General features: G+C 46.3%; 2 protein-coding genes and 1 long non-coding RNA gene across 5 annotated transcripts in view; 1 reads left to right on the top strand and 2 right to left on the bottom strand.

The window, feature by feature from the left end:
- The window catches only part of LOC1279945 (uncharacterized), a 39799-nt gene extending 27871 nt beyond the window's left edge, over window positions 1–11928 (top strand). For 2 of the 3 annotated variants that reach the window (XM_061662492.1, XM_061662493.1), the window contains exons 3-6: window positions 4854–7258; window positions 7580–7679; window positions 8486–8640; window positions 8805–11928. In XM_061662492.1, coding sequence (XP_061518476.1) covers window positions 4854–7258; window positions 7580–7679; window positions 8486–8640; window positions 8805–9206 — 3062 coding nt within the window. In that variant the 3' untranslated portion in view covers window positions 9207–11928. Of the gene's footprint in view, window positions 1–1719; window positions 1839–4853; window positions 7259–7579; window positions 7680–8485; window positions 8641–8804 lie in introns of those variants that run through there. The other variant, XM_061662494.1, reaches the window with a different exon arrangement.
- Window positions 467–1580, bottom strand: LOC133394058 (uncharacterized). The gene is made up of 2 exons (XR_009766588.1): window positions 658–1580; window positions 467–592 (listed from the first exon to the last, which is right to left on the bottom strand). It is a non-coding gene; the product is annotated as an uncharacterized LOC133394058 (long non-coding RNA).
- Window positions 11929–12886: 958 nt separating the features above from the next.
- LOC1279944 (proton-coupled zinc antiporter SLC30A2) lies at window positions 12887–17936 on the bottom strand. The gene is made up of 6 exons (XM_061662495.1): window positions 17407–17936; window positions 14841–14954; window positions 14445–14761; window positions 13641–14379; window positions 13325–13565; window positions 12887–13238 (listed from the first exon to the last, which is right to left on the bottom strand). Exons 1-6 carry the CDS (start codon window positions 17536–17538, stop codon window positions 13132–13134), a joined length of 1650 nt encoding a protein of 549 aa, XP_061518479.1. The 5' UTR covers window positions 17539–17936; the 3' UTR covers window positions 12887–13131.
- Window positions 17937–19584: the final 1648 nt, after the last annotated feature.

The following is a 19584-nucleotide window of genomic DNA, read 5'->3' as shown; positions in this document are numbered from 1 at the left end:
GTTTTGGTTTTGCTTTTCTACCCCGAATCGATTGTTTGTGTGAATTTAATTATGCACGCATCTTGAATATTTTACCCTTGAATTTCAGGGCCAAACGATGGCTTTGGGTTTTTGGGTTAGGGTTTAAGGTGTTTTTGTTGTATCGGAAAGATGAGTAGCATGCTTAAGCACGTGTTATGCTAATTGGAGGGAATGGAATGCTCTGACGGATGTTTTGGACAAACGAGACTGAAAAAATCCTCAGAACACTTTAAGGTTGCATTTACTGTGTCACTTTCGTTATAATTTAGCTTCTTCTCCGTCTCATAGGCGATCTATTTTGTATGTTCTAATGGCGGCAAAGCTTTAAGGAATTACACGCTTATTTATAGACTTATTGTTTGTATTAAATGTTGTATTAAATGATCCGGAGTAATTAGCACCTTCACCGGGCGTTTGTTTGTTTTTTCCGTTGTAATCCGTTATGTTTACACCAGCTAGCTCGCTAGTGCTTAATGCATTTTTAATGATCGTCCAGGTTTGGATGGGTAGATGTCGTCATTAGCAGCTCATCCAGAAGTTCTTAATTCGTTTGCTTCACATGGCATACTCTCTTAAATAGATGGGAAAGCAAAAGCATATGAATCAATTCATGAAGATGATGAATTAAATGTGTACCTTTTAGTAGGAAGTTCCACGAAGCTTGTGGGAAAAAATGTCCAACAAATATACACGACTATAAATGAAGAGGATTATTGAGTTTTACGAGAGGAACTAGAAAATCCAATAACTCCAGCGCGCATCGAGCCATCGAAGGACTGTAATCCAGGCCGTAATTAAAGCCTCTCTAGCGGTGTCCGGTTGCGGTTAGAGAGTCGCCTCGCCTGACGCAAGAGGAGCATTGCATTTTGTATTCACAAGCTCCTCTCCCCAAGTGTTTAGTGCTTGGGAAACCGAAGCAGTCGCGCTCGCTGTCATCGATTGAAGGCGAACGGACGGAATCGCCTTTAATCCAGTGCATCACCCACTCGGTTCGGTTCGGAGGAGTGAGAAGCCCTAAAGCTATATCGACCCTCCGCTCCTCTTCTGAGGGTGGGAGACCTCTCCCAACGGTCGGCGACACACCGCATGAGTGCGTGAGTGTAGTCGCCGTCTGCCGTTTGCGCGCACTGCTTGGGCGTACGCCGGCAAAACTAGACGCGTGCATTGGGGGTGCGTTGGTGTATACAAATGTCCGCCGACGCCTTCTGATGCTGTTGTCAGCGTGAGGAAGAGATGGCAAGGTTGGGACTGCAGTACAGAAGAGAGCAAAAGAGACTTCAACGACTAACAGAGAGAGAGGTTCTGGTGGGTGGGTAGGTAATGCACTCACTCAAGGTAAAGTTTGAACGCATTTTAGAGTGGCGTGGACCCATGTAAGAGGGCGCCTCCATGCCTGTCAAGAGGGGGGACCATTGCGTCATAGAAGAGAAGTCAAAAAGGGAGTTTTCTGTGGGGTGGAGGGCGCTGTTTGGTTTTTGCTCCAAAACAACCGGAGAAAAAAGTGGAGGGAAGCGTTCGGAACTTCGGTCTTGCAGTGGCAATGACTACAACAAACCACCACCACTACTCCAAATGATCGCGCGTGTCACGAGAGAACCGCGAACGGCGAGAGAGACAGAGAGAGAGAGAGAAGGCTTCCTCTAAGGTCCCGCGTGCGCCATCCGCCGTGTTGCTCCAATGTGCGTTCGGCAGTCGGTCCGAGCGGTCGTGTAATTCTGGCGGTGGACGATCGAAGCCACACCGAAAGCAGACAGCATTATACAGTACATGCCTGCTGCCTGTTGTTGGTTGATAAGAGTCGGTGCCTGAAACTGAAAGTGAGTGAGAGTGGTTCGGTCTTGTAAGCGTGATATTACCCACCGTGTGCAGCAGTGGTGTTCCTTCAGCCTTAAGCCCAGTGACCGGAGTGATCGACAGTTCGAGGTTTTACCAAAGAAAAGTAGGTTGGAAGAATGCGTGTGTAAATATGGTTGATCATCTCGAATGATGAATGATAAATAAATTGCAAAAGTGCATGCAAATCGTTGGAGATACTCACACGTACAGACAGGCGGTTGATACATGGAATGCGACGCAAATCGTTTAGTAATAAGTGTTGTGCTGATGCGAACGCGGCGTCATCCGTCGGGGGCGGCGGCTCCTTCCAGGCACTCTCTAGGTCCAGGGCTGCGTATTGTGTGTGTTTTTCTGTGTTGTGTTGTATGGTTGTCCGCCAGCAAACCAGTTCGCATATGCGCGGCAAGGAGAACAACGCGTCACGCATAGCTGTCCGCTGACGCAACGGTGCCGCAAGTGTGTTCGCGTTACTTGGTGTATCGCGCAAAAAAGGGTGTTAGAGTGGACTACACAAACTGTCGCGCAAAGGCCGCTTTTATCAAGTAGCAAATCGATCATCGATCTTTTGATAGTGCTCAAACACGAAATTGAGAGTAAATGTACCGTAAAAAGGTGTTGAAGTGGATTATTATTGTGAAACACAATGCTTACAATATAGCTAAGGCTAAAAAGGTTACTAAAAACCTCTATGTCATCCAAGGTTTTAGTTTAAAGTGTTTCTAATAGTGTATTTGTAAGTAGAGCATAACAAAGAGTTAACTATTGCTCATCCGCTTACATTCAAAATTGGTGACACACAGGATGCAATTCTCCGAAAGGGGAGATGGTGACATTAGCATGAGTCTTCCTACGTACGTGCTTTATTCTGGTGCAGCGGCCACCACTCGAACACCCACTCATTACGACGACTGCATTGCGAATCGCTCCGACAAAAACACGTGGGCAGATATGGATCGCACTCCCCTGAGGGGGGACTTCAGAGGCTTATAGATTTACAGAATGATTATAATTTAAGTCCAATTGTTGTGAGAACCACCTCAATACGTGATTGCAGTGCTGTTGTTGTGTGCGGATAATGTATTAGAAAAGTAAACTCCGGAGGGGGGGCTTTTACCTTTTCCGCGCTTGTGACTAATGCAATGTGACTCAGCGGGTATTTGCCGAAGGAAGCAATAAAATTGTCCCCTCTTTTTTTAAGGTACTACGTGTGCTCGATCAATTTTGGAATGGTGCTGTGTACTACGATACGATTAAGCGAGATAAAGAGGAGGTCTGTGTGACGAAGTGTTACTACCACTGGGTTTTGTCGGCGGGAGAAATCGCTGTTATCATGTTACTCCAGCCAACCGAAACAGCCCGACGAGCGATGAAGGTTATGCCTCCCGCTTGTGTAAACATATTGGCTTACATTACCCCCCCCCCCCCCCCAGTGCGTCTGATTTCGTTCGAGCGGATTGCGAAGAGGAAGAAGAAGTAGAAGAAAGTAAACATAACACAACTGCATCGATGTTTTCGTACGCGCTATCTCTCCGCATGTTGTGTTGTTATGGTGCCTGTATCAGCACCATTGGCCTGCTTCCAAATGCTCTGTGTGCTCATAACCCCCCTGCTCTAGCTGATGGTTCCTTGCGGTCTGAGTAGTGAAACCGCGGGAGAGTATGTTGCTGGCACTACTACGTCGAATTGAATTAGTTGTGTTTTTCTCTGCGAATCGTCGGAAAAATAGAAAAATGAAATTAATTGATAAGAATGTGGTTTAAAGAAGGAAGACTGTACTTAAGTTTGTTTAGCAACATTACACTGATAAGAAGGTTTCAACCATATTTATCCAAAACATTAAGGTGCTGTTATACCCTTTCAAGTACTGTTCACGCAACTACAACGGAGTGTAGCAGCCAACCCTGTACCGAAGGTTGAAAACGATCAATTGAAAGTGTCAATATGTGTGTTGCTTGCTGTCGGAGGTGTAATTTAACAGACACACTCACACACTTCACACACTTCAAGTTTATCGGTCATGAACAAAAGTGCTAAAAAAGAGAGAAACACGAGAAAATACGATCCATCTTCAGGTTCATTTATCAAAGTTACTTTCTACACATACCCCTCCTTCCGAATGCTTTATCACGCTCTGGAACAGCACAAAGACTGATTGTGCGAAGCGAAGTATATGGGGGTGCATGATGAACTGTTGTTGATTGGTAATTTTAAAGGACGTTTGTCTCTCTGTTCGTTTGTAGCTGGCGATAAACCCCTTTCTGTAATGGTCGTAGCAATTCGAATTGGCGTTAGAGTGGCGCGACGGCAGCCTGAGAAGATCCTTGAACGTGTCCTATAGCACCAAAAGGAATGCGTGCATATTGTATATAAAGTTATCGTTCCCATGACCGACCACTAACAGCAGCGACAGCCTTGTGTGTTGGAGACGAACAACGCTACACGATATGTGTGCGTGCCGTGCCGTCCATCGAGAAGGTGGAGTCCTGAGAAAGCCCTTTCCAGCTGGAAAGGAAGAAAGAGAGCTTACCCACGCGCGCGTGTGTGCAACAGGAGGTTCCGGCTGTGGAGAGCGAAATTTACGACACCCCTCGTTTGTTCTGTGCGTGTGTCCAAGCTACTGTCCTTCAGGGGAATGATTTTAATGTGGTAGCTTAAGTACGCTACAGCCAGTAGTTGTACAACGAGATGACTGTGCCGTCGTGTGCCTGCAATTGAAGCGATTTACGCATCGAGGCCGTCGCTGGGGATGTGGGAGGATTGATTTTCTTGGCCTCTTGCCTCTTGAACTTGAAAGTCGATGAGTTATGCCACGTTTTTTGGGGTAGGTTAGGGTTTTGTAGGACGTATTCCATTCGATGAGATTCTACAAGAAATAGAAACAAATGCGTTTTTAATCGATCTGTTGAAATTAAAATAATTTCCCTATTTCTCTTACCATCAAAGTGATTGTTTCTGAGTTTTTACATTTCCTTATTATTCTTCCCTCATCCCCACAGACACCTCCGGAGAGCTGAACTTTCTAACACCGATCTCGGGCAAAGACATTACGCGCGAATTCACCGCCGGCATCAAGGAGCGTTGTATGCTACCGGTCATTAACTGCCAAGCAGTCACGAGCGTACTGGACCCGGTGACAGGACACATCAGCACGGTGCTCACGACGACCACAGCACCCAACGGCCAGCAGCAGCAGCAGCAAGCCCTGCAACCCCTGCTGAGCGGCACCGGTGACAGCTCACCAACCGCAGCCACGAACAAGAAGCCGAGCTATCTGAACCTGGCGTGCTGCGTCAATGGGTACTCGAACCTGACGACGTACGATTCGAAGCTCCGCCAGGACATTAACAAGTCGCGCGAAGTTTCGCCCAGCCGTCCGATCATCGCGACGCTCCACTACAACCGTACCGAGACCGGTGCCGGTGGGCATCTGCTGGCCGCGCCAACGCTCAGCTACGTGAGCATGAACAACACCATCAACAATAACAACAATAACAACAACAACAACTACAGCGCAAGTACAGGCGGCAACCGAATGCTCAAGATGAACGGTGCCGGTGTAGTGAACGGGGGTGCTGCTGGAAGGATGCGTGGCATGAATGGCTCAATCCTGTCACCGCCCTCGGGCGGTGCCGATATGACCGACAACGTGGGGATGTTCAATGGAAATGGAAGTTTTGCCGGCAGCATGCGTACGAAGGTAATTTCCTCCCAGTCGCAGATCAGCAGTCACGCGCGGGACGAAGCGACGGCCCAGCTGCTGATGACGCCGAAGAAGAGCTTCATCCAGCAGCGCGTCGAGAAGCTGTACGGGGCGAGCGAGGTGGTGGTGCTGAACAAGCAGAACTACAGCAGCAGCGAGCGCAAGTACCTCAACAACATTGCCAACGACAACACCAGCGGCGGTGCGCCGGGCAAGCTGATCCATCACAGCAGTACGGCTCAGGCTGGACAGCAGCAGCAGCACCACCATCACCCGATGGGAAATGGAACGGCCCGCAATGGGGTAGCGAATGGGGCGGCCGGCGGTCTGCACGTGACGAACGGCGGAACCAACGGCGGCTCGCTGCACGATGAAAACGGCAAGCAGCTAAACGGGGCGGCGGAAGTGACCAGCGGCAACGACGAGGCGGACGTTGAATCGCTGCCCGTGCTGCGACATTTGCGGCCCGAATTCCGCGCCCAGTTGCAAATATTTTCACCGAAAAAGATGCCGAAACCGGCAGCACCGCCGGCGAATCGTACCACGGCCGTCAACGGCAGTGCGGCGACGCATGCGAATGGCAACACTGCGGAAGAGAATGTCACACTTACCACCGGCCCGAAACGGTACACGCAATCGAACGGCAACAGCAGCAACGCCGATCACCTCGAGCAGCAGCAGCATTCCCTGGTGCGGGAAGAACAGGATCACCGCACGACGGTTACGAATCGATCCACCATGGTGGTGAAAAATGCTCGAATTTCTTCGCACACAACCACAACAAGCAGCAGCACTAATGGACGGATTGTTGCGGAGGAGGAAGAAGAGGAGAATGCTCTGCTAACAAGCAACCATCACCATAGTAACGCTACTAGTGCACGCAGCAGTACCATCACCGAGGCAAAGCAGCAGCAGCATACCACCGGCGTCGTAACGGAGCAGCATCATCACGAAACCGCGTCACAGAGCCGCTCAAGTTCTACCGACATGTCGACGACCACCACCACCACCAAGACATCGATGGCGGCGGTAACGTCATCGACGACGGTGATAGTGGAGGAAAAGATGCGCTCGCTGGTAGTGGTGTCGCCGTCGTCGGCTACCGCGGCCGATAACGGTGTTGGTCGAATGTCGACTGCCGATGGTGGTAACGCCATTGCCACGGCCGCCGCCACTGTCGTACCTGACGAGCCAAAGCCGACGACAGTCGTCGCCGCGAGTGTGATCGAAAACGGCGTACAGAACGGTGTTCGACAGTGCAGTGACACCATCACCAACGGGCTTGAAAGTGTAGTACCTGCAGTGAGCGTGAAGAAGGAGGAAGTGCTTGTTGTTGGCGGTGGTGAAATTGTGAATTGTGATAATAGCAGTCAGTTCGACGCGGACAATATGCGCACAGCGAACGGCGGAAGCACGGTGGTAATGGAACCGGTGGCCCCCAGCAGCATCACGTTGCCCGCGGTCGCGACGATGGCCGATTTTGTCCATCCGGTGGTGGAGGGAGGCATCCAATCAAATGGTAAACCAATCGAGGTAACCACAAATGGCCAGGGGAGCAACGACAGCAGCTTTGGTAGCAGCAGCAGCAGCAACAACAACATCGTGCTGGACGGTAACCATTTCCTGCGGATCCTAAAAACCGAACAGAATCGGCTCAAAGCAATGGCTGACGAAGTGGAGCAAGAAATCAATCTGTTGAAGGTACGCATTGCGGGGGCATGAAAGGTGTTTGAGTGGTCAAGAGAGGGAGGATGTGAGTGTATTGGGATGCGTCCGGTAGTGATAACGTTGTTACACCTCATCGCTTCGTAAGGTGTTCTTTACTTCGACTTTCCATTTCCCCCCTTTTTCCGAGCACACCAAACAGACGGACGATGTTTGTCTATTTTCATTTTCATCTGACAGACATATGTGTGCCGGTCCCTCTCCCAATCCACTTGCACGTTCCGCCGCTTGTCTTTTCCGCCCTTAAAGTGTACGATTTGGCATCGGATAATAGTTCTTTTCTGCTGTTAATTTTAGGCCGATGGCGTCGAGTTCGGCGAGGACATTAACGGATACATCCTGGTTGCTGTGGGCAAGGCCCGCCTGCTGTGTTCGCAAAAAATGAAACAATTTGAAGGTTAGTATATTGCGGTGCGATTGCAGTGTATGCGGGGCGATGTTTGTTTGTAGATCTCTTTTCACGCAGCGTCACGTGGCGCTAAATGTTTTTATTTCTACCGTGGAAAAGATTATCCAAAGATAAGAACAGCTGCACGGTGTAGTATTAATGCCCAGATAGTGTAGATTCATTGAAAGTCGAATGACGCGCGTGGTGTCGTTTCCTTTGAAGAGATAAATCAATTACGTTGATAAGAATTTTGATTTTGAAACACGAAAACTATCTTTATTCCTTTGTTCAGGGGCCTAATAGTCGCTTTATAATTTTGAAACAATGTGTGCATGGAAGATGGAATGTTTAAATATTGCATATTTGACTCACGCATAATTTGCTCGAAATGTTGTCAACGAATAGCACAAAGGCAAAACAAAACATTCCATCGATCCATAAATAGATGGTCGCGCGAAAGGCGGTGATGGCCGGCCGCCACCATCAAAACAAACGCTTTCGTGCGTTGATTATTCGCTGCCGCGTGTAGGCCATACAATCCTGTTCGTGTTTTTGTGTGTTTCTGGTTGGGCCGGCCCGTAACGATTTCTGTGAGTTACGCTTTGATTTTTCGCATTAATTAATACAGCCGAAGGTGACACGGCGGAGTGTTTGTTTCATTTAGCACCCTCACACTCGTACAGTTTATTAGAAAAATTGATAGAAAACGATCGCAAACAAGCGATATACATGGAAAATAAGGCATTCATATCTAGGAAACAGACATAAACTCGAAACTAATTTCCTTTTTTTGTGAATTTAATTGCTTTTTCTAGATTTGTGCTACACGAACCTCAACCAATCGCCGGACGAAAAGTTCCAAACGACTGGCGAAGATTTGCGAGGCTTCTGGGACATGGTGATGCTGCAGGTAAACAACGTCGACGCTAGCTTTGCCGAAATTGATTCGTTCCGGAAAAATGGTTGGCGGGTAAGTTGTCTCGCACGAAACGTACCGGTTCTCCTTTTTGTGCGGAATTTTGCTGTACGGAAAGGGAGAGAATCGCGCGTAATTTGCGTCAAGCAAAGCACAATTTCGTTTCATTTCCGCTCACTCTCTGATCTCTTTCTTCTGCGCTGTGTTTGTCATTGTAGAAACCAGCGCCAAAGAGTCCACCGCCACCAGCTCGCAATGGGACGGCGGGAGCGACGCGCACCAAGCTGGTAAAGCGTCCGTACAAAACCGGCGGCACAGCGAACGGTACCACCGTGACGGACGGCAGCAACGGTGTCGAGGCGAAAAAAGCGTCCGCCGCGCTGGCGGCAGCCAAGCGGGAGGCCCAGCGGAAGCAGCTGATGGAAATGAAGCGCAAGCAGAAGCTGGCCAACAGCCAGCAGCAGACGGCGGTGGAAATATTTGCCCCGGCAAGCGACGAGCCAGCAGCGCAGCAAAACGGCGTCGGTGGTGGTGATGACAGCAACTGTAGTACGGCCGTCGTCCCTCCGGTAGGGACCGCCGCAGCAGCCGCGACGACGACGCTGGTCGATACGAGTTGATCTCGTGAGCCGGCAGCAGCAACAGTACGATTGCTTTAAGCTTTTTTCCATCACTCGCGCCTCCCCCATACCTGAGATAGGCTCATTTCGGAGTTCAAGCTAAAGTCGAGCGAAAATTTTATCGAAAGCGACAACAAAACACAACAATACAAACTGTAGATGCTGTCTCTAGTTAAGATGAAACGCAAGCGGAATCGAGCTAACGCTAGGTGGTGTGAGGAAAATTGACCACTTGGTGGAGAGACGAGTAATGTTTTGTAAATTTTACTACACACACACACACACTGGACTGAACCTTATTTTTGACAGTTTTCGTTAAGCTATCCGGAACAGTGAAACCCGCAGCACCGATCGTCACGGCGAAAATAAACCGAAACACCCGTTCATGTGAATGCAAGACTACGTTAGATACTATGATCAACATCAAAATCCCATCCTTCAATAATTTGTCCGAGCACACCACCGGTTGGTATCGCTCGGATGTTTTTTTAGTATACAAATTCCATCCCTTCCAATGTACCCGCGATGAGATGTATGTTCTCTACCACAAGGTGGAAGCAAGTTTTGAGCATTTTCATTTATCCCATTTTTGCACTAAGATAGTAGAAAACTCTAACGATCATCAAAAAAAAACCCGTAACAACCGTAAACTGGACACCAGAAGGAAGCGCGTGAAGCAAGAATTATGAACTGTTGGAAAGCACGTACACAACAATGTGATTGTTTTATACATTTTTACGGTCGAATATTATAAATTTATTATTATGCCTGTTATTGTAAGTACTAGTTTTTACATGTAAAATGACACGAAAGGACTTTTTTAAAAATCATTAAAACCAATTCAACAACCCCATTTTTTCTCTTGGACAAAAGCGTACCTTCCGTTTCCGCGTGATGCTGCTGCACTTTGGGCACCGCAAGTCCCACTTTCCATGACCCGCGTGCAAAATGCAATCGAGAAACTGATTTGTTTGTTCTCAGTGTAATCAAACCTTGGAAGAGGGATGTAAAAGAAGGGACTTGGTTAGGTTTTGGTTAGCTCAAGATACAAAGGAAAGACGGCAAGTTAGGTTTAACCAAGGAAACAAGCAAACAAACAAACACTCTTAAAGACAAGCTCTAGTAGAAGAGCCCCCTCGAAGAGAAGAGGGTTTAGTAGCAGTGTTTAGGTGTACGTTATCTTTGCTTTTGCCCTTTGCGCATCCCGGTCGTACTAAGCACGCGTGTTAATATTAGTTTTTTTAAAAAGCCACGACTCACACGTTGAATATAAAAAACCGACACAACCATACTATACTATACTATTACTAAAATGTACATGCAGTGGAGCTACACAAACACAAAACTGCGAAACCGAAGCAAATCGAAATGTAAGATGAGAAAGAATCTCTATTTATTAACAAAAAAAAAGAAGCAAACAATCGAACATCATTTATCTAGTTCTATTATCGCTGCTTATATTACTCTATTATTAGCATCCACTACTACTACTATTATTATTATTATTGTAGCGCGCGTGTATAACGCGTGTTGCTTTTACACGCTCTCTCTTGTTGAAACTAGTGGCGAAAGAAATCCAACCTCATACTCCTCCAACAGACATGAGTTGCTTTTGCATTTTGTGGGAGGTGGCGGTGGTGGTCGTGATGATATGGCGAGATATGTACAAGAGTTTTACAACAGTTTTTCTTCCAATTTGAAGAACGCCTGCCGGCCGTGGAATGGCAAAATCTTTGTAGATAATAGATTCTACGATTATTTTCCACTCGGGAGCGCAGGCCGATTACTTTCACGCGAGCTTAAATTGCCTTCCGTTTGCGAGTTGCCTATTACCGTTACTACTACACTATTACTGCTACTAGCCGCCCGATCGGGCCACGATATAGCTCATTTGTATTTTGCTACACGTTGCTTAATACAAACAGTCTCATTCTACTACTGCTTAACATTTTCGTTAGCTTTTTTGGCTTCTTCCGTAGATACCTTTCCTTTGCAAAAAGCCTTCATTACACATTTATGATATGCAAAATAGGTGTGATAGCAGGTGAAATTCGAACGCGAGCGTATTAGATGGACACATTTTTGAAGCATTTGTATTTTTTGACGTTAAGAGTGGAGAAGCAGCAGCAAAACGAAAGAATGAAACAAAATCGAGATAAACACACAGACATATTGCGTTTAGCGAAAATTTATCCACTGAGCAAGAGTGCCTTATTGAAATCGTTCTTTGACCAGAAGAAAGCAAACTTTTGATGCGCGCATTATGAGTACAAAACAAAAAATAAAGCATTTTTTTGCGGTTCCCCTCTTTTTCCTTTTAAAACGTACTATTTTTGGTTTTTATAGTTTTTATTTTCTTTTCATGAAATAGTTTAAAAATTCATTCTTGTAAAACGTTTGCTATGCATTTTTTCCATTTTGAGGGAACAACTGTTATTTATGTTGAGAAACTAAGACTCTCTCTCTTTGCGTTTTGTTTCTTTTTCTACGCCTCCAGTCACTCTCCAACGTGACACGTTGATAGTAAAATGCATCATACAAAGCGGATCATTAAAAAAAAACACGAAACTATATGCTTTGTGATGCAGTGGCTCAAGAAACGATTATTTAAGCGATCTAGATGAAGAAAGCATACAAAAGTCATTACCCATAAACAACAGTATATGGAGTGTTGTAACCGTGCACACAGACACACACGCTATATGTATCCCTGTCGCGTCCCTGTCTCGTCCCAGCAAAGTATGTATGATGTGTGTGTGTGTTAAACAAAAGATCGGTGTTAATCCAACACTTACAAGCAGTGGTGTAGAAGCGTGTTGTGAAGTTAGCAAACAACGAGGACCCAATTAAGCTTGAACTAAGGTGGATGGGGTCGAACTCAGGGAGCGCTCTCCCTGGACGATACGTAGTGACGCTTCGGTGCGTTTATTTTTCGATTTGCGCAATTTTTTTGCACATTTTACTGAACTCAAAAACGTAGCGCTGCAGCTGCAAAACGACGGTCGTATAGGTCAAATATATAGAAATGTCAAACAAAGAGGAGAACACTATTATAATAGTAAAGCAACAGCAAACACAAGTAAAGAGCGATAAAAACCATTAAAAAAAAGCGGTAGGATAATTTGAATTACATATAAACACAAGCACGAAGTAAACGAACTCTAATTATCGAGAATTATAATAGAAATTTGAAATTGAAACAAAGGCAAAACATGCAAACAAAACCACCAATATATGAACACGAATTGTAATTTGCGATAACTACACAACCCACGTACACATGAACGCGTACACAGCGGAAGAAGTCTTTGAACTTGTGAAGCAAACATTACCTATTTTAATGTAATAAAAAAAAAACCCTCCTCACACACCAGAAACACATTTGAAGAGCCCTCCCGCTTGGGAGTGGGGCAAGGTCAAAACACGTATTTAGGATTAGTATATGCTGCAGCTTTCTAGCTGCGCGCTTGATATGATGAAGCCGGTGGTATGGTGCTCTTGACGCGCTCTAATAGACACACAAACACACAGACACAACAGAGTCACGAGGGAAACGTGTAACACCTGTTTAAAGTATATAAATCGGTTCCTTTTCTGTTTGGCTTATGTGTAGATGTCAGCAAAACTTTAAATGCGTCAAAATCGAATGGATTTAAATAAATCGTTCAAACATTACGTCGTTTATTTGTTCACTCAATGTTTAAAACTATCTTTTATTTAGCCTTTTGTTTCTTAAATCCCTAATTGCTGACTTGTTCTTACAGACTGGAAAAGACTGTGACCTTTTTTTTTATAACCTATTAACACAGCGCATTTGTGCAGTGACCAGAAAGTATTGAGGATCGCTTCTTGCACGGACGGCGGCAGGGCTGTGAAATCACAATTGTGTGTGTGTGTTGGCAGGCGAAGATGGTGATCACCTTCGCTAAAAGTGCATCTTCTCGATCTGCACCGTGCTGTGCTTGATGCGGAAATCGTGCCGCGCGATGTGATCCGCCGTGGCAAGAATTTCCGAAGCGTTCGCTAACGGATCTGGTGGAAAAATTGCGAGAAAAAAGTCAATTTGTTAAATTGCTTGCTCGAGGAAGGAAGCGAAGCACGCCCTCCCAAATACGTACCGATCATCAGATGCACCGTCATCACGTTCCACCCGGTCGAAACGCTCCACACCCGCAGATCGTGCACCGTCTTAACGCCCTCGATGTAGGCCAGCTCGGCGGAGAGCCGCTCAAGCGACACGTCCACCGGTACGGCATCCACCAGTATGCGCATCGAATCGCGGAAGATACGTACCGTCGTGACGAGCACGATCAGCGAAAACACGAACGTACAGATCGGATCGAACGCTTTCAAGTGAGGCTGTGGACGACGAAGAACCGGGACGCGTAAGTACACTCCGATGAACCGGCCATTCGAATAAAGCTCAACACTTACCGCAAATTTGATCACTATTGCAGCTACCAACACGCCGATGCTTTGTATGAAATCGCCGATCACGTGAATGATGGCCGCACGTACGTTCAGATTACTGCTGTCATCCTGCACCACGTCCTCCGCACAATGCTGCTCCTGATGATGATGACGATGATGCGCATGATGCTCTGGAGAGGATGCATCCAACCGGTCGCCTCCACGCTCCTCATCCTCGCTGTGCCCCCGGGTGGAAGATTCCGGTTCGGTGCTGATCCGCGAGTACGCCAGCTTGCTCGAGCTGATCAGATCGGGCGAGTTCAACCCAGCGTCGATGCTCATCCGATGTCGAAGGCTTTCCTTGTGCAGCTTCAGCCGTGCGTTGGTGAGAATCGTGTCCAGGCTTGGCCGCTGTTTGTGATCGGTGAGGGCGAACGAGTTGTGCCGGCTGTTTTGACGCGACGATAGTGGACTCCCTGTCTGCGGGCTCGGTGGATAGTTCGGGATGATGAGCTGCTCGAGCTTGTCGCACTTTTTCTCATCGCAGGATTGGGCGCGTAGCATCCGACGTGGTAGCGGCGAGCAGGACCTTGACAGTGAGAGGCGTGGTGCGACGAGCTGAGGAGTTTTCGACCGTGGCCGAGAAATGTGACTGTGGCCGTGGGAATGGCTGTGCGAATGATGACCATGTCCGCCATGGCTGTGACCGTGGCTGTGGCTGTGTGGCACCACACTGCAGGACCCGTGTAGAATGAATGCCGTCCTGTCGGTGGGATTAGTAGTAATTAGTGTAAGAGCGCCACCCCGTCAGTGGATCACAACACTTACGCAATATTCATTACGACGCCCAGGATCGCCACAATGATCATCGTATCGGCGTCGATCTCGTAATCTCCCTCGATCAGTCGATTGGCGGACATGACCACCAGCACGGCGGTCAGGGCCCAGATGCCGAAGATGGACAGCAGCGCACCGAGCACCTCGACCCGCCGATAGCCAAAGGACATCCGGGCGTCGGCCGGTCGGTTCGAGATCCAGATCGAAATGATCGCAATCACGAAGCTGATGCAATCCGAAAGCAGGTGGGCCGCGTCCGTCATGATCGCTAAGCTGCCGGACAGGTATCCTCCCACGAATTCTGCTGTCTGCCATTGAGAAAGAAAGTGATTTGATGAGACAGGAATTGATATGGTGCAAATATTCGTAAGTAACGCCCTTCCTTACCATAAACGCTACCGTAAACAGTGTGGCCCACATAAGCTTCCGCTTCTCTGCCTTGCCATAGGACTCGTTGGACGATTGTGCTGCCGATGTGAAGAGACAGTCGGGTTTGGAAAGCTGCAATAAGGGTAGCAGAATAAATTACGATTAGTTTTCCTAAACCATTACCAATGACGCACTCGAGATAATGCCTAGAAATTCCAAAGACACACATGCATAGCGTGGACGTTTTATAAAAAGCCTAGCGCAACATCCGGTGAGATGGTGCTAATCGTGTCGACTAATAGCAGATTGGAGATGAATTGTGCAAGTACACGCATTAAGCGCTTGGCACACACAGGAGCTTGAGGAGTGGTCTCCAATTAGCACACAGTGTGACACTGGGGCAAAACGCGTGACTTGGCAATTCCACAATGGAATTGTGATCTGAAGGCAGGTTTGCCCAATTTCCGGATGAAAGCAGTTAATGCGCCCTTCCATAGATATATGCCCGGATGACGGTCAGGGCTAATTGTTGACCGTGGTCTTGTTTTTTCCCAATGTCCCAATGTTGGTCCCTAACTGTTGTGATACACCTTTCATTGACGTAGTTTGATCGTAGCTCCCGATCGTATCTTGATCTTCGAAAGATGCGCAAGTGAGTGTGCTCCACTTGTAAATTAATCTCCAGGGGCATCGTCACCAGCGATCGGGGGACTCTCTTTTACGTCTCGCCGGTGGTGATGACGCCGGAGAAAGATAGGCACGTCTGCGATAATCGTCTGCTGTTACCAACTCCCCAAACTCCGTGCAGTGTACGCGGGAAGGATCGGCTGTATTCCTTACTCCCGCAGCAGGGACTGGCGGAAATTGGTGATAATTTTGGCACTCTTCTTTCTGTGTGAGTTAGCGCCGAGCCGGCGAAACATGTTGAAGTAGCTCGCGTTGCTGTGTATTATCTTCTTTATTCGCTCGTTTGTTTATCAATTTCCAATCAAGGACGTCACAGAGCAAACACGCGTGAACGTTGGCAACGAAGCGATTGACGCTCCTCGAAGAGTGTGATCTTTAGCGCGGGGTTTGCTTTGAAATTCTGAAATTTCATTTGAGAAGGTTCATTTACAATTGCAGCACTTTGTTGCAATGCTAGTAGGAACAGTTTTTTTGGTTTACTGATGTAAAGACTGCAATAAGTCCAATGTTCATGCAATTTCCCTATATATCCTCCGTGATATTAGGAATGCACTGAAGATCGGAAGATCAAGGATAAACCTAACATATTGGACTATGATTTGATCACGCTACTACTGTACGACGAATCCAACTTTACGAAGGATTTAATTGAGAAGCATGTAAACATTGCAATCTCGATCTAAAAAGAACAATGGCAAGAGGTTCTGATCTTAATGTTTATAATAAGTTTTCATGATGTTCTTAAGTCCTGTATTGGCTAGATACTACAATAGTATAACGAGAATGCAGTAAAGTTTATCCCAAAATACTCGAATCCACGAAATTGCCTTAAGTGGTGCCGCCCAATAGAGAGATATTGGGCGATAATGGATCAGAAATTGGGGAAAACATTGGACATTGAACGAATGTAGAATTGGTCGAATTTACTGGTCAAAACGGTAGGTTGCTAGTAGTCTAAGAATTCCTTTCATTTTATGTACCTTTGTATCATTTTTAGAAAGCATTTCAATTGAAATAATAGTATAAAAAAGCTACATTAGTTACCATCTGCCCTCTTTCTAAATGAGTCAAGCTTCACATGGGAAAAATAAACCTTCCAAAAACCTCATAAATGTGGTTAAAAACGTCTCTTATCGTTAGAGGAACATCAACAATCTCAACGTGGTTTAGTTCTTCCATCAATTGCTATAAGACAGCCCATATGTAAGACAGCCCTTACAATCCCAAAACAAAACGCCAACCGTTAGTTTACAGCAGTTCTCATTCCTCATTCCCCAAGCTGACTCTAATGATCGCGTTACCACCGATGCATTATAAGGCGAATAATTTCAATGGAACGCCTAAGAGGGTAACACTTCAACCTCAACCAAAGGTTTATCACGCACCCAGCTGAACGGGAGGGGGGTAATTCCATCCCCACAACACCACCACCCACACTCTTCGATGTGCTTCGTTTGTAAATTCAGACACACACACATAAACCCCACTCTCTAACGCCGTGGGCTCCAAATTGTTCGTACAAAATAGTGACATTTGGTTCATTATCGTTCGTTCGGTGTTTTGGCTACGCTATGCTACTACAAATTGGGACGCCTGGAAGATACACACACGTAAACAAACAAACGAGGTTTTACACGATTGCGAGACTTGATTGTTTTTTCTCTCTCTTGTAATCTATTTTTTTGTTTCACTTATCACTTGTCAATTGTGTATGAATTGGCTATCGCCCTATCATACACCCCCCCTGCCTTATTGATGGCACGTTACGATCACGAGAAGAGGGTTGGTGGTGGGTTAAGTATCACGATAGGCCACTTTCGATTAGATAGTGGTTCTTCAGCTAAGCTTAAATTCTCCCTCTGGCCGGCCCCCCTCTGGATTGTTGGGGTTTGCTTACATTTGTGATGCTTTGCAGCAGGTGTTGGCGGCTGCCACTGCTATTACACTGTTGCAGCTCGAGATCGGACAGATCGTGATGATCGTCATCTTCCGGTTCCGAGTGTATGCTCACTTCGATGTAGCTCGTCATTTTGTTTGCGCCGATCAGAGTTAAAACAATCGTCTGGATCGGGGGAAATACCGCAGATATTTTGGACACTGATAGCAAAAAGGGAGCCCACCTCTAAATAGGCTCACACGACCTTCACCACTTTTCGATCGCACATGATCTCCGGAGCACTGCAGTGATTTTTGTTGCGTGGGATCTAGCACACACGTGTTCACTATTATTCTGCACACTGCAGCACCTGTTTGAAGGTAGTTTCTTCACCAGCCAAATTGATCCCCAGGTTAACCACTTGCTTTGTTTTCGTGCGGATGTGTGGCAACTACTATCGCGGTTCCGGCACTTGTTTCACCATGGTACCACGACGGAGACGACGACGACGACCTCACTCAGCTGACGGCGGAACGACAATAGCGGGTCCCGCTGGGTTCTGATATAATTTTTATATTCCCCACACACAACCGTGCGCTCGTGTGTGGGGGTTCGTGAGTTCGATGTGTGTATTTGACGGTTCGTGCCTGTGGTTTATGCCCCGCCGAAAGACGGTCGGTCGCATATCAGAGGGTTGAAGTGAAGCAGCAGCGGTTTGGTAAGCGGAATGTGATAACAGTTTGTACCAACAGCCCGGTCATCCGGGCTCTAGTGTGGTGTGGCGTTGGTGTCGCATCGCTCTTCTCGGTCCGTTCTCTCGGTGGCGTCTTGAAACGGTCGGGATCATTGCGTTTTTTTTTCTTCTGCAACGGTCCAGTTCAAACTATAACGCCCGTTCTGCACGCTTTGTTGGCTTTCGCTTTTAGAACAATGTGCTTACGGTCAATATTGAAGCACGCGGTTAGGGCGGCTGTCTGTGGTTGTGATTGAACAGCGAACCGAATCGTTCGTTGAATGTGGTTCACGTTTAAGCAAACTAGTGACGTAGCGAGGATCGCAGGACGACATGCAGGATTGGGCAAAAAAAAAACAACAGGGAAATTGAGTCGTTCGCTCTAGGGTTGAGCGCAATTTAACACCTGGCCGAGAATTTAGCAAACGGTGCTTAGTTTGAAGCTCACGCTCGAAGGTATTCGAGCCGCACGCTTCCGATCAATGGTTAGTGGGGATCTTCCACGATCGTTTTACGATTGATTTTAGTTTATAGCGCCGCAGTAGTTTTATTGACGATTTTATGCAAATCATGGTAATAATCAATTAAGTATTAATGATTCCATCAAACACTGTGCCAGACAAGCACGTCCAGAACAAAAAAACGTTAAGCTAGCTAACCATGATATTTGCTTATTCGTACCAAAAATGAATAATCTCAACAGCAAATTGATTTGAAAATAGGTGAGAGCGTGAGATATTCACTGTGGTTTCCTGCTTGCGGTCACGATCATGCCCGATCGTGCACTGTGGACCCGTGGTGATCGTTCTGTGGACAAATTGTTTGCTTTAATTTTATAGCGATCATCGATAGTAGTTTGCTATAATTATGGCAAACTACAGTAATAAGCATTTTAAAATCGTTACAAAAAATAATTTTCAGTTTAAATTGTAAATTTTGCTCAAAAAAATAGATGAAAGGATGCATTTTAAGCATAATATTTATTAACTATTAATCGATCTTTGTATGCTAATTGTGCAATTCTTCCTTTTCCTGTTTACTTATGATGTATTGGAACATAGTGAAGTATTAAACGTTTAATTGCTTTTCATTATATCCAGATTTGGATATTTGCTTGCCATTTAGTTTGATAAAATGTAGCTTAAATCTAAACAATAACTGACAAACAGGATAAATGGAAGAATAATAATAAGGATTAATGGAACAATACTAAGGTACGTAGGATCACCGACTCAAGAGCTTGCTACCCCATAAGATAGTAAAATTTACTTCTGCTCCTAATCGTGTCCTTATTTCAACGAACTATTCAAGAATCACTTCGACATACTTCAAGACATAATCGACCACTTTATTGTCCAGTTTCCCAAGTGAAGAAATTAATTTTCTGAGCTTCTCATCTCCGTAAGCCTTTTCGTAATGAATCCAACTAAAGGCCACTCCTAAGCCTTTAATAATTTACATCGACA

The sequence above is a fragment of the Anopheles gambiae genome, chromosome 3, assembly GCF_943734735.2.
Source record: "Anopheles gambiae chromosome 3, idAnoGambNW_F1_1, whole genome shotgun sequence".
NCBI classification, from domain to species: domain Eukaryota; kingdom Metazoa; phylum Arthropoda; class Insecta; order Diptera; family Culicidae; genus Anopheles; species Anopheles gambiae.
The sequence above is the reverse complement of the archived record's forward strand: the minus strand, read 5'-3'. Positions and strand labels throughout refer to the sequence as shown.

Bases quoted from the DNA above. Each gene is read 5' to 3' on its own strand.
- LOC1279944 (XM_061662495.1), bottom strand. From the start codon at position 17,538: ATGACGAGCTACATCGAAGTGAGCATACACTCGGAACCGGAAGATGAC. The intron at 14,762-14,840 runs GTAAGGAAGGGC...TCTCAATGGCAG, and splicing joins TGTTTACGGTAGCGTTTATG to ACAGCAGAATTCGTGGGAGG. The intron at 13,239-13,324 runs GTACGTATTTGG...TTTTTCCACCAG, and splicing joins GACGGTGCATCTGATGATCG to ATCCGTTAGCGAACGCTTCG.